A 14,094-nucleotide genomic window follows, 5' to 3' on the forward strand; every position below is an offset into this window, starting at 1 on the left:
TTGTTTTCTGTGTCAGCAATTATCACAGTTTTTAATTAAATACACTTTCTTGGTATAATATTACTGGAATTGCTGATCTGGTCTGACATTGGGCAAAAGGCATGGATTCTTATACTAATTGAGAAACAAAGCAAAACATAACCACACAATCAAATATCAAATACTGTATCATGTAAGTGAAGGGCAACTTCAGAAGAATGTCAGCTTGTTTCAGCAACAGGAGTATTGCTCATTTTATTCATTCACAAGCATTGTAGCAACTTGTTAGCTCAGCTAAAGGTTGCCAAATACACACAATTAAAAAAAATACACATGTATACACATACAATTCAAATATACATAGTCGTACAGAATATGGACTCTGCCATAAACTCTGAGTTTTACTAGCTACGAGTTACAACACAATAACAACTAAAACATCACTCCACACAGAATGCTCTACATCTAGTTTTCAGTGTTTTAAATGAAGTGTCAAAGAGGACGGAACACAATTATCAATACAGCGGCTAAAGACTCTAAACGGAGGCGCAAATAAAACAGCTAAAACATTTCAATGAACTTAGTAAGCATATGTAATCAAGTTGTTCCTCTTGAAACATATTCGTACATGACTGCAACAAATATTAAGGCACTTTAACTTAAAACATATGCTTTCTTATGCCTTAAAATTCTAAGTTGTCAAAAGTTGCCCGGTAGTAGTCATGGTGTCAAATTGAATCCACTGTATTTTATAAAATATTTGAATACCACTCATATTGTACAAGTTTGAAATCTTTAAGACGGCTGAAAAATAATTATTTGGACTTTTAGTTTTATATTCAATTACTTGTGAGATGGTGTGTTGCTGTCTATTTTGGAGAGACTTTTAAATACAACTCTATATATTTATTTTGAAATAAACCTTAGTATCGTTAAATTACCAACTCATAATTTTAGGCCACAAGATATAAACTCAGGATTTTAAGTTCTGAAGCTAAAGTAGCAATTTGCCAAAACAAAGACAAATATATCTATATACAGTGGCAGGTTGAATAAAGTTGAGTTAATTTCACTAAACTACGCTGTGAGTTTTTTATAGTTCTCAAGGAAAACAAACACAACAGAAGACCTACTTTGCAACAAAACAAGGGAGAGTGGCGAACACTATTGAAAAGACTAGTCATTACATAATGCAAACTTAGACGGCAAAGACACAATATCATGATGCCAGATTTATTGGCTGTACTGCACATGGGATTGTTGCTCCTCCTTACGTGTTTGACTGAGGCCTAGTCTCCTTTTCTCTGTGGCAACATTTGAGGAACATCACCATTGCACCTTGCCTGCTCTTCCTGTCTGGCTGCACTGAGCAGGGAGAGTGCAGTCTGTGTTTCCGGAGCCTTTTCGCTGCAACCACCTTTCATGTTGGCGGCAACGCCGTCGCTGCCACCTGCTGGAGGAGCAGGAGCACCGCTTGGTGCGTTGGGGTCAGCTGGAGCCCCCGTGGCCCCAGAATCGCCCTGCTCAGATGCTCGAAGTCTCTTCATGAGAGTAGTCACTCTAACAGCTTTCTGTGAGTAACGAAAATGTAGTTCATATAAGATGATTACATACAAGGAAATACATTAGTCCATCTTTTCACTTGTGCTCATCATTGGCAACTTCACTAGCCACTTCATTAGGCACAACTGTTCAACTACTCATTAATGCAAAAATCAATCACATGACAGTATCTTCATGTATTTAGACATGTAGGCAATATCCTTTTGTGCATTGTGCTCTACCTACATACAAGATGTATTCTAATATCTGTAGGTACTTTATATATATTTATATTGTGTGTATTTATAATACAATATAAGATATAATATATAATCATGTAATATAAATCATATAAAACATATAATCTATATTGTATTCTATTTGTCGAACCCTTTTTTTGGACCATGACACCAAAAAATATCCCTAATTTGTGTACAAACTTTGGAATAAATGCCATTCTGATTCTGATCCACTGAGCAATACTGGGAACCAGTAACTCAAGTCTTGAATGCACATCAAAACTTGAACGACATGGGCTACAGAGCAGCTGAAGACCACACCATGTGCCACGCCGCTCAGCTAAAAACAGGAAACCGAGGATACATTTTTCACAAGGCTTATCAACATTGGACAATAGAAGATTAGGAAAAAGTGGCCTGTTTGATTGTAGGTTCATAATTTTGTGTAAACAACATTAAAGCATTCTTCCTTGTGTAAACAATTCAGGTTGCCGTTGGTGGTTTAACAGTCTGCGGTAATTTTCTTGGCACTTTGGGCCCCTTGGTACCAACTGAGCATTATTTAAATGCTACAACCAACAGTTTGAAAGCAAGCAGGTACCATCAAAGTGTGTCTATTCTAAGAAACAGAGTCAAATAAGAGTCATTTTATGGATAAAGAAATATGTTTTAGACAATTTATACAACTAGATATAGCCTGCTAGTTGGATCCTGGGCCACAACTGAATATAACGTATGTATGTAATACACTAAACATTACATTAATTATGTAATTACATTACAGCATTAATTTAATGATGTATACTTCATATGAAGGACTACCTTCCACTTGGCTTTGGCAAAGTTCTTTTCAATTTGTGCACAAACGCCATCCTTGATGTTCTTATCTGAGGCAGCATTGCCAGAAATCCTGAAAATAAGTAACAAAAGAGAGATTTTCCTCCAGTGCCAATCTATTCATCAACTTCATAATTTAACTTGTATTCATGGTACTGTTTACATTTGATTTTGGTTCTTTACCATTCATGGGCTATGGCTTCTTGTGCCGTCAATCGCTGATCTTGGTCCACTTCCATTAAAGATGCCACTAAGCTTTTGGCTGTAAAAAATACAAATAAAATAAACAAACAAACAAGAAATAATATAAAAAAATATTTATACCTTGGACACATCATTTGCAATCTGCCTATTGCAGACACACATACATGCAACCTTGTTTCCAAAAAAGATAAGGAGTTGTGTGAATTCATATGGTTTACATATCACTTGAGTGCAGATGACCTGAACATCTCAACTCAGGATGTGTTTTAGAGAGACCAGCCGGATGTAGCAGTTTGAGACAGCTGTAGTAAACTAGTCTGATTCGAGTCATGTGATTGCTACTGACTCTTTTAGTACAGAGTCACACTGCTGGATTCTGTCCATTGTCTAACATCTTTATGGCAGTATGTTCAAAAATATTTAGACAGTGCTGAGTTTTGAGGTTTGCATATACAGTGGGGCAAAAAAGTATTTAGTCAGCCACCGATTGTGCAAGTTCCCCCACCTAAAATGATGACAGAGGTCAGTAATTTGCACCAGAGGTACACTTCAACTGTGAGAGTCAGAATGTGAAAAAAAAAAATCCATGAATCCACATGGTAGGATTTGTAAAGAATTTATTCGTAAATCAGGGTGGAAAATAAGTGTTTGGTCAATAACAAAAATACAACTCAATACTTTGTAACATAACCTTTGTTGGCAATAACAGAGGTCAAACGTTTACTATAGGTCTTTACCAGGTTTGCACACACAGTAGCTGGTATTTTGGCCCATTCCTCCATGCAGATCTTCTCGAGAGCAGTGATGTTTTGGGGCTGTCGCCGAGCAACACGGACTTTCAACTCCCGCCACAGATTTTCTATGGGGTTGAGGTCTGGAGACTGGCTAGGCCACTCCAGGACTTTCAAATGCTTCTTACGGAGCCACTCCTTTGTTGCCCGGGCGGTGTGTTTTGGATCATTGTCATGTTGGAAGACCCAGCCTCGTTTCATCTTCAAAGTTCTCACTGATGGAAGGAGGTTTTGGCTCAAAATCTCACGATACATGGCCCCATTCATTCTGTCCTTAACACGGATCAGTCGTCCTGTCCCCTTGGCACAAAAACAGCCCCATAGCATGATGTTTCCACCCCCATGCTTCACAGTAGGTATGGTGTTCTTGGGATGCAACTCTGTATTCTTCTTCCTCCAAACACGACGAGTTGAGTTTATACCAAAAAGTTCTACTTTGGTTTCATCTGACCACATGACATTCTCCCAATCCTCTGCTGTATCATCCATGTGCTCTCTGGCAAACTTCAGACGGGCCTGGACATGCACTGGCTTCAGCAGCGGAACACGTCTGGCACTGCGGGATTTGATTCCCTGCCGTTGTAGTGTGTTACTGATGGTGACCTTTGTTACTTTGGTCCCAGCTCTCTGCAGGTCATTCACCAGGTCCCCCCGTGTGGTTCTGGGATCTTTGCTCACCGTTCTCATGATCATTTTGACCCCACGGGATGAGATCTTGCGTGGAGCCCCAGATCGAGGGAGATTATCAGTGGTCTTGTATGTCTTCCATTTTCTGATGATTGCTCCCACAGTTGATTTTTTCACACCAAGCTGCTTGCCTATTGTAGATTCACTCTTCCCAGTCTGGTGCAGGTCTACAATACTTTTCCTGGTGTCCTTCGAAAGCTCTTTGGTCTTGGCCATGGCGGCGTTTGGAGTCTGACTGTTTGAGGCTGTGGACAGGTGTCTTTTATACAGATGATGAGTTCAAACAGGTGCCATTCATACAGGTAATGAGTGGGGGACAGAAAAGCTTCTTACAGAAGACGTTACAGGTCTGTGAGAGCCAGAGATTTTCCTTGTTTGAGGTGACCAAATACTTATTTTCCACCCTGATTTACGAATAAATTCTTTACAAATCCTACCATGTGAATTCATGGATTCTTTTTTTCACATTCTGTCTCTCACAGTTGAAGTGTACCTCTGGTGCAAATTACTGACCTCTGTCATCATTTTAAGTGGGGGAACTTGCACAATCGGTGGCTGACTAAATACTTTTTTGCCCCACTGTATATGCCTGCTGTCTGAGGCTGAGGTAAATAATGGTCCTGATCCCTAAGTGAGAACATACAGGATTTTTTGTTTGGTTTTTTGTTTGCATTCTGTTTTTTTTCCTACATTTTACACAGCATCTCAACTTTTTTTTAAAAATTTTATAAACAAGGTTGTACAGTCAAATACATTGAGTGTCTCTTACCAGAGTCTGAAATATCATCCCAGTATGGGGAATCAAATTCATAATCCCCTGACAAAATCTTTAGGAAAAGATTCTTATCACGATTATCAGAGTCATCTTCTTCAGCATCATCATAAAAAGGAGGGTTCCCAGACAAACTAATGAGGTAGAAAAATGAGGATAAAAGAATAAGACTTTCTTCCACAAAACTCTAACTTAAGAAAACAAAACAAAACTTGTAATACAAGATACTCTAAGCACATTATGAGCCACTTACAGTATATACATGATCACACCTATGGCCCAGCAGTCCACAGGTCTTCCATATCTCTGTCTCGCCACCACTTCAGGGGCTAGCAGCAAAAACAGGTTTTAAGTATTTTGGCAGGTTTGCACTTTATAGTTAAAAACTAAAGCAGTACAAGATGAATTTTATTGATCTGAACTGATTTTACTCACCAAGATATTCAGGAGTCCCACATGGATCTTTAATGAGTCCATTTTCCAGTTTTGCCAACTGGAAGTCGCTGATAACAATTTTGGAGTGCTTCAAGCGATTAAAGTAGACCAAGTTCTCCAGCTGGTTAAGGAAATGAAAGTTTGTTTGTATCATAGAAAGCATATGATCTTAATGAATGCAACCTTATTACAAGGTGGTCCCTGCATACAGTAATTTATTTGGCCAGTGATGACATGCTGTTGTTTTTCACTAGGTGTCAGCAGTGCAGTACCTTAAGGTTTCTGTGGACGATTTTCAGAGAGTGCAGGTAAGCTACAGCTTCCAACACCTGCCTCATAACATTGCTGGTGTCCCTCTCTGAGTAGTAGCCTTGATCTAAGATCCAGTCAAAGACCTCTCTGCCTGTAGCACTGGCAAAAAAGGACACCTAGATTTAGTACGTCACTTTTTGATAATACTCTAAAACATTTCACAGATTCAATAAATCGTTTCTTTTGTGAGAGTTGAAGAGGTACAGTGAGCAACAAATGCCCCAAAACTACTCACAGCTCCAGGAAAATAAAGTACTCTTTCTTTGTTTCGAAGGCGTCAACCAGCTGAAGGATGTTGTGATGTTTTACCCTTTGAAGGGAACAGGAGAAAGATGCAGTGACGTAGGTGAGGTTACATGAGAAATAACTGAGTCAGAAAGGATAACAAAATCTCAGTGGTACTCTGTAAAACAAGAGCATAAAACAAGGTAAAGCTGTGTAACTGCAACAGGCAGTTTTTTCCATTACGTCAAAAACTGCCAGCATGGCATCACCACGGTCTAGCTCATCAGAGGGTGAATTTTTAGAACACCAACTAAAACAGTGCAGGCCTTAGTCAAGCAATGACAAATCACCACAATAATATGTCAGTTCTGGGTTCATAAATAATCAACATCTAATGAATTCCTTATTAAACTGATTTGGGACCAAGTATGCTGATTGTTATTATAATTTCTTGTCAGTTGCTGGTATGTTGACCTTTATTATGTATTATTTTTCATGCAAATGTGACAATTGAGTCCTTAGACATCACAATAGGCCCACCGAATGTTACGTGTCATAGAATCTCAGGCTTTTAAAAATAACATTTTACAGGATAAGAATGGTGGGAGACCCAATGAAAAAATCCTGACCAAAAATGTTTTTAGTTCTAATTTTGTCAGGTCCAATACCCATTTGTCACTAATGAAGACCTCATCTTAAAGCACAGCTAACACACTACTTTTATTTTATTTTTTTAAAGTGATGAGCAGTAGTTTTGTTTTTTTACTCATCAGTAAACACTAGATTTAAGCTGCACCTCTTGTGCTCTAATAAACATTTACGAAAGCAGTCCATGTGGGATAAACCCATGTTTATGGTAATGCCATGCCATCTACTGCAATAGTTATGCTCACTGATCTCTCTTTTTCTTCTTCTTCTTCTTCTTCTTTTTCTTTTCTTTTTTTTTTTTAGCAGATTTTCAATATGTTAAAAAGGCATAAGTCATAATTTGGCTGCAAAATAAATATATATTAAAAGGATAAATTAAGGAGTTTACTTCTCAGCTTGGTAGATGGTAAGTAAATTTTGAACATCACCGGACTTATCCTTTAAGCAAAAACAAATATGTATGAAACTTGCAATCTGACTTTACTTGACTTTACTCTGTTTGTCACTTTTGCAATATACCAAACTTGAATATTTTGGCTTTTTCACCACAATGCCCCCTTTTTGGTATTTTTGGCTGAACTCAGAGATAAATGGTCATTTCACATCAGCTTTGCTTCACTGCCAGGTGGCTTCCACACCCCTAAAGCTCTGAAATGAGCAGCGCCATACTTTACTTACATCTTCAAGATCTTAATCTCATTCTTGGCAGCTTTCCTGACTTTCCGTCCATCCTTTTTGTGGAACTTTTTGCATGTGTACATCTTTAAGGTGTTCCGGTCCTTCGCCCGGAATATCTCACAAAACTCCTCTCTGTGTCAATATGGAAAAAAAGCAAACATATATCATATTATGAGTCAAATTCCTCAGAAGTCTGTACTAGAGATGGCATGATACCACTTTTTTATGTCCGATACAGATACCGATATCATAAATTTGGATATCTGCCGATACTGATATGAATCCGATACAGTGTATTTTTTTAATGAATAAAACTGTTTGTGGGCCAAAAACAAACAAGAGAGACGGACTCGCGACAGAAAAGCTGATCAGCTGATCATTGATCAGTTTCATGATTGAAGTAGCAACAGGAGAGGGAGGGGAGAGAAGAGGCAGTCGCTCCAAATATCGGTTGTTAAGCTTAACGTGGGAATGCTTTACAAACATTCAGAGATGAACTTACACACTTGCTTTACTTTTCTCTGGGATAACTTTCTTGGAGATGAAATGCCGGTTTGGCAGCACGTAGCGAGGCTCCAAATTGTCAGGGTTCCTGGGTCGTTGACCCAGTGATTTCAGTTTGTTCATGTTCAGTTTAGTTCGCCACATTAATGTTCTCACTTCCTGTTTTTCCCCGTGTCAGCTTGTCTTCCATGTCATTAGTCAGATTATGTTCAGCTCTGTACTCACCTGTTTCCAATCATTGTCATCATTCAACCTGTGTATTTAAGTTCCTCGGTTTCACCAGTTCTCTGTCGTGTCATTGATGTTATGTCGTCGTCTCCGTCTGTATGTTCAGCTAGTCAGCCAGCCATCCTTCCAGTCTTTCAGCCAGCCAGTCACTCCATCGTTCCTGCTTTGTTCATTCACCCTCCAATAAATCCTCTTCATTTCTGCACCGTGAGTCCAGCGTTTGGGTCATCTCTTCCACGCCTCCGCACACAACCTCTGACAGAATGACACGACCCGTGCCAAGAAGACACGCTTTTGACCCAGCGGACTCGGACCTTTACGAGCGGCAGGACGCAGCGCTCTCCATTTGGGCGGAGAAGCTCAGGTGGAAACAGCGGCTCTTCTCAGAGAGGGAGCACGTCTTTGAGGGGACTCGTCTGGCTCTGGGCGGACCTCGGAGACGCCGCGGTCCTCCACCTGCTGCCTCACCTGCATCGGAGCATTCGCCGCGGAGAGTGGGCGTCGCAGGCCAAGCTTCGGCCGCTCGCTCTCCCGCTGCTCCGCTCCTCGCTCGCCCGCCAGCCGTTTTACTCACCGGACCTTCAACTTCGCCATGGCACAGCGGCTCCGCCTACCACCTCGGCTCAATGGAGGCTCCCGTGCCAGAGGCTCGGCTGTGTACCCCGCCTGCTGCCTCTTCCCGGAGAAAGCGGCGCACACGTCGCCATAAAACGGACTACTTTCAGCCACTCCCGATGGTGAGCTCCAGTGACTGTTTTTCGCACTCACCATCTGACTACTCACTTGAAACGCACCATAGACTCACTTCTGATTCATGGGGAGTCTCCCTCCTAGACGAGGACGTGGACTGGGAAGAGTTTTTCTGCTCTTCTCCAAAGACTGTAAATAGTGGTGGCAGGAAAACCAGAACAATCGCCAATAAACCTGCCAGTAACACACACCGTCACTATTTCCACACCCAGTGTTCAGCCATTTCCCACCAGCACGGGGGCCCAGTCTACGCCCACACCAGTGCCAGCTCCCAGGAGGAGGGCAGCTGCGACCCGGTCTACCTCCACACCTGCTTCTGTTTCTCAGGTGGGGGTGACTGGTGTCCAGCCACCTTCCGTGCCCGTCCCAGCGCCCAGGTTGAGGGCAACCCGAACCCAGCTTGACCTCCCTGGAGGCCTGGAAGAGCTAACCGGTCCACCGGCTACCTCACCACTTCATCCACCTCCTGACCCAGCCTTTCACGCCCTCGCACTATCCCTAGTTAGATTAGCTGAACTGTCCCCTGCTCAGGCCCCAGCTTTATTAGCCCAGGCTGCAGTTTTGTCCCCTTCGGTAACCCAGTCATCAGCTCAGCCACCAACCTCAGCTCCGTCGTCAGCCTCGCCTACCTCTGTTCCTCCTTTAGCATCTCCACTCCCGCCAGTTCCCTCACCTGCTGTTCAGCTTTCACTCCCGCCAGTTCCCTCACCTGCTGTTCAGCTTTCACTCCCGCCAGTTCCCTCACCTGCTGTTCAGCTTTCACTCCAGTCAGTTCCCTCACCTGCTGCAGCTCAGTCTGCTCCTGTCCTCCAGTCTCCTGTAGCTCAGTCTGCTCCTGTCCTCCAGTCTCCTGTAGCTCAGTCTGCTCCTGTCCTCCAGTCTCCTGTAGCTCAGTCTGCTCCTGTCCTCCAGTCTCCTGTAGCTCAGTCTGCTCCTGTCCTCCAGTCTCCTGTAGCTCAGTCTGCTCCTGTCCTCCAGTCTCCTGTAGCTCAGTCTGCTCCTGTCCTCCAGTCTCCTGTAGCTCAGTCTGCTCCTGTCCTCCAGTCTCCTGTAGCTCAGTCTGCTCCTGTCCTCCAGTCTCCTGTAGCTCAGTCTGCTCCTGTCCTCCAGTCTCCTGTAGCTCAGTCTGCTCCTGTCCTCCAGTCTCCTGTAGCTCAGTCTGCTCCTGTCCTCCAGTCTCCTGTAGCTCAGTCTGCTCCTGTCCTCCAGTCTCCTGTAGCTCAGTCTGCTCCTGTCCTCCAGTCTCCTGTAGCTCAGTCTGCTCCTGTCCTCCAGTCTCCTGTAGCTCAGTCTGCTCCTGTCCTCCAGTCTCCTGTAGCTCAGTCTGCTCCTGTCCTCCAGTCTCCTGTAGCTCAGTCTGCTCCTGTCCTCCAGTCTCCTGTAGCTCAGTCTGCTCCTGTCCTCCAGTCTCCTGTAGCTCAGTCTGCTCCTGTCCTCCAGTCTCCTGTAGCTCAGTCTGCTCCTGTCCTCCAGTCTCCTGTAGCTCAGTCCCCCAGTCGCCCGTCCTCCAGTCTCCTGTAGCTCAGTCCCCCAGTCGCCCGTCCTCCAGTCTCCTGTAGCTCAGTCCCCCAGTCGCCCGTCCTCCAGTCTCCTGTAGCTCAGTCCCCCAGTCGCCCGTCCTCCAGTCTCCTGTAGCTCAGTCCCCCAGTCGCCCGTCCTCCAGTCTCCTGTAGCTCAGTCCCCCAGTCGCCCGTCCTCCAGTCTCCTGTAGCTCAGTCCCCCAGTCGCCCGTCCTCCAGTCTCCTGTAGCTCAGTCCCCCAGTCGCCCGTCCTCCAGTCTCCTGTAGCTCAGTCCCCCAGTCGCCCGTCCTCCAGCCTGTCCAGTCGCCTCCTGTTTCCCAGTCGCCTGTCCACCATCCCGTTCAGTTCCCGGACCTGCAGCCACAGCACCCAGAGCCAGCTGTGAGCCTTCCTGCTTCTCAGCCAGAGGCCTCCGCGCCCGCTGGCCCGGCCGCTCCTCGGCCAGAGGCCTCAGCTGCGCCCGGCCTCTGCCTCAGCTGCGCCCGGCCTCTGCCTCAGCTGCGCCCGGCCTCTGCCTCAGCTGCGCCCGGCCTCTGCCTCAGCTGCGCCCGGCCTCTGCCTCAGCTGCGCCCGGCCTCTGCCTCAGCTGCGCCCGGCCTCTGCCTCAGCTGCGCCCGGCCTCTGCCTCAGCTGCGCCCGGCCTCTGCCTCAGCTGCGCCCGGCCTCTGCCTCAGAGCCTTCGTCTGCTGCAGCCTCAGCCTGTGCTTCGCCTGGTCCCGCCTTGACTGGTCCCGTCTCGACTGGTCCTGTGCCCACCGGGCCTCGGCCAGTACGCCTGACACTGGAGAGCCGCTGCCTTCCGCGCGGCCGGCCCCCTGAGCTGCACCGTCATCGCCTGAGTGGCCGCCGTCGCCTTCCGCACGGCCGGCCCCCCGAACTGCGTCCACGTCGTCGCCGTCGCCTTCCGCACGGTCGGCCCCCGGACCAGCGCTGTCATCGTCGCCGTCGCCTTCCGCACGGTCGGCCCCCGGACCAGCGCTGTCATCGTCGCCGTCGCCGTCCGCACGGTCGGCCCCCTGAACTGTCTCTGTGTGGACTCCGTCCCTCCGTCCTGGGCCCCCTCCGCCCGCCCTGTCCTGGTTTTTCGTTCTTTTGGCCGTCGGGTGCCGGCCTTTGCGGGGGGGGGTACTGTCAGGGTTCCTGGGTCGTTGACCCAGTGATTTCAGTTTGTTCATGTTCAGTTTAGTTCGCCACATTAATATTCTCACTTCCTGTTTTTTCCCCGTGTCAGCTTGTCTTCCATGTCATTAGTCAGATTATGTTCAGCTCTGTACTCACCTGTTTCCAATCATTGTCATCATTCAACCTGTGTATTTAAGTTCCTCGGTTTCACCAGTTCTGTCGTGTCATTGATGTTATGTCGTCGTCTCCGTCTGTATGTTCAGCTAGTCAGCCAGCCATCCTTCCAGTCTTTCAGCCAGCCAGTCACTCCATCGTTCCTGCTTTGTTCATTCACCCTCCAATAAATCCTCTTCATTTCTGCACTGTGAGTCCAGCGTTTGGGTCATCTCTTCCACGCCTCCGCACACAACCTCTGACACAAATGCTCAATCAGACCGCCGACAGGTCTCGCACGCCACAGCCGCTCTATCACGTGAGGCATACTGCTCCGACGTGCTAAGGTTCTGAGCTGAGTTATGCCATGTCGCAAATTTTGTGAGGTGCTTTTGTGATATTTAATGGATCAGATTACATTTTTTATTTCTCTCCGATATCCGATCCAGTAATTTACGTCAGTATCGGAGCGATACCGATACGCGATATCGGATCGGTCCATCCCTACTATGTACACACTTGTCAGCATTCAGATAGGGAAAAATTTACTCACGATTTAACAATTTGTCCGAGGTCATACTTGTCGGTCACCTCTGAGGGACTGTTGTAATCCTTCTTCTCCCCGAGTGTCAAACAGCCAAATGGCATGGCAGCTCGTGCCCTAGCCGGGGAATATCTTGCCAACACAACCTGCCAACGATGGGTAATAAGTGAAGAGATAACATGAGTATAGCTTTGTTTTGAAAGATAACGGCATAGTACATAGTATTTGCTAAATACTGTAAACAACATTATTGCACACGAGTTTTAAAAGCTGTGCTAAAAATTACTTGAGAACGAAATAAACTGTTTCATTAATGACCCTAAAAGAAATAGGGGGAATGGTTTCTCAGCGATGCGTTTAGCATTAAATGAGTAAATGCAGTAAATCAGTGCACACATTTGCAGGAAGCAAAACTCTCTTTCTCTGGAATCTTTTTGGTTGTACATCTGAGACTAGGCAGGCATAATTGAGCTTGTGGGAGCAAATTATTTCAAATTACCACAAGAGAAACACAACATAAAAATTAAAAATTTCAGTAATCTTCTTCGGGGAACTCAGTGAGACCGGCAAGCGTGCTTCTTTCCATCCTGCAGTGAGTCAGCCCTGTACTGCAGGAGCAGCAGCTTTCATTTGTCTGTTTTCTGCAGTAAAGAATATTCAGGTGGATCTGACCTTGTGCAACAGCTGACATTTTTTCTGCTTTTGTATATGCTAAACTGCTTAAAATTTGGAAAAGCTGTTGCCCTGTTGGCTTTGAAATAACAAGAGAAAACACCACAATATTAACATATAAACCCGTACATGTTCACTGTCAACCAGTAGGAAGAATTCAATTATAAGAATTAAGAAAATATACGAGAAAATCTATTAGAGAATAATATTATTGTCCAAGTACTGTACTACAACAAAATAAGTGGTAGTTTATGATCACAAAACTAATGAATAACATGCAGTGTAAGCCACATGGCTTCCCAAAAAGAAGTTCAGTGCCTTCGTTCGAATACGTAACTGTGTGTCAGACAAATATTATAATGCTGGAAAATGTGAAATCACATAGGATAATTTATTAAATGCTTATCTTTTTTGGTCAATCTTCCCAAGGACACCAACAGAGTAATGTAAAACAATTTAGACTCTAATAATATAGTCTGTGATTTATACAGCGATTTTATGGTTTGAGTCAAAACACTGACAGGTTCCAACAATGTGTATTAGTTCTCCATGTTCCGTGAACAACAGCTTCCACACACATCATGTATGTGATCCATCCATCCATGCATGGGTGGCGATTGACTGATTGGAGCCCATCAGAGATGTTACAGGACGAAAGAGTGAAAAGCTGAAATCCTGGGTACAGCCTGGACAGGTTGCCAGTGTATTTTCATGCAGGTTTTATTTAACTCAGTTCTGCAGAAATCCCAGGTTCTGAACCACCAATTAATTTTCTATAACACAAATCTCGATATGTTGTAAGATAAACAACATAAATATGAGAATTTTCAGTATATGGGAAAAAACTTTTACTAAATATGTCAATCATACATCATAAATAACCTACAGCTTTCATAAATACAAAACACTTTGAGTGCACTGGTCTCTCTAATGACCAAAATAACAGAGCTTACAAATACATAACAACATAAATCCTTAACTGTAGGATAAATGACTGCATGCAGGATGGCATTTCCAACTGTATGCCACAAAAAGCCCAATAAATTAAATTCACCCACATGAATTCCTCTAACAGGTTTCTATGCCAATTTCACAGCCTGGCTACATAACCCCGCTGCTTTTTTTTCATCATGAAAATTGGAGCACTTTTATGGACACAGAGTGATCTAACACTGGATCATTTGCTATAACGTGTTCTCAGAGCAACGGCATTTTGTGTCTCGCCTTTGCTTTGAATTAGTTATCTACTTT

At 44.5% G+C, this 14,094-nt stretch overlaps 1 protein-coding gene across 1 annotated transcript; it reads right to left on the reverse strand.

The window, feature by feature from the left end:
- Positions 1 to 1,268: 1,268 nt before the first annotated feature.
- camkva (CaM kinase-like vesicle-associated a) lies at positions 1,269 to 12,275 on the reverse strand. The gene is made up of 10 exons (XM_085354374.1): positions 12,181 to 12,275; positions 7,350 to 7,481; positions 6,034 to 6,108; positions 5,759 to 5,897; positions 5,487 to 5,607; positions 5,305 to 5,380; positions 5,049 to 5,185; positions 2,781 to 2,859; positions 2,583 to 2,670; positions 1,269 to 1,550 (listed from the first exon to the last, which is right to left on the reverse strand). The coding sequence occupies exons 1-10, from the start codon at positions 12,273 to 12,275 to the stop codon at positions 1,269 to 1,271; spliced, it is 1,224 nt and encodes a 407-aa protein (XP_085210500.1).
- Between the last annotated feature and the right edge of the window lie 1,819 nt (positions 12,276 to 14,094).

Source organism: Diplotaxodon limnothrissa, linkage group LG5 (genome assembly GCF_057381915.1).
Source record: "Diplotaxodon limnothrissa isolate DT_005_m linkage group LG5, D_limnothrissa_male_GT1.1, whole genome shotgun sequence".
NCBI classification, from domain to species: domain Eukaryota; kingdom Metazoa; phylum Chordata; class Actinopteri; order Cichliformes; family Cichlidae; genus Diplotaxodon; species Diplotaxodon limnothrissa.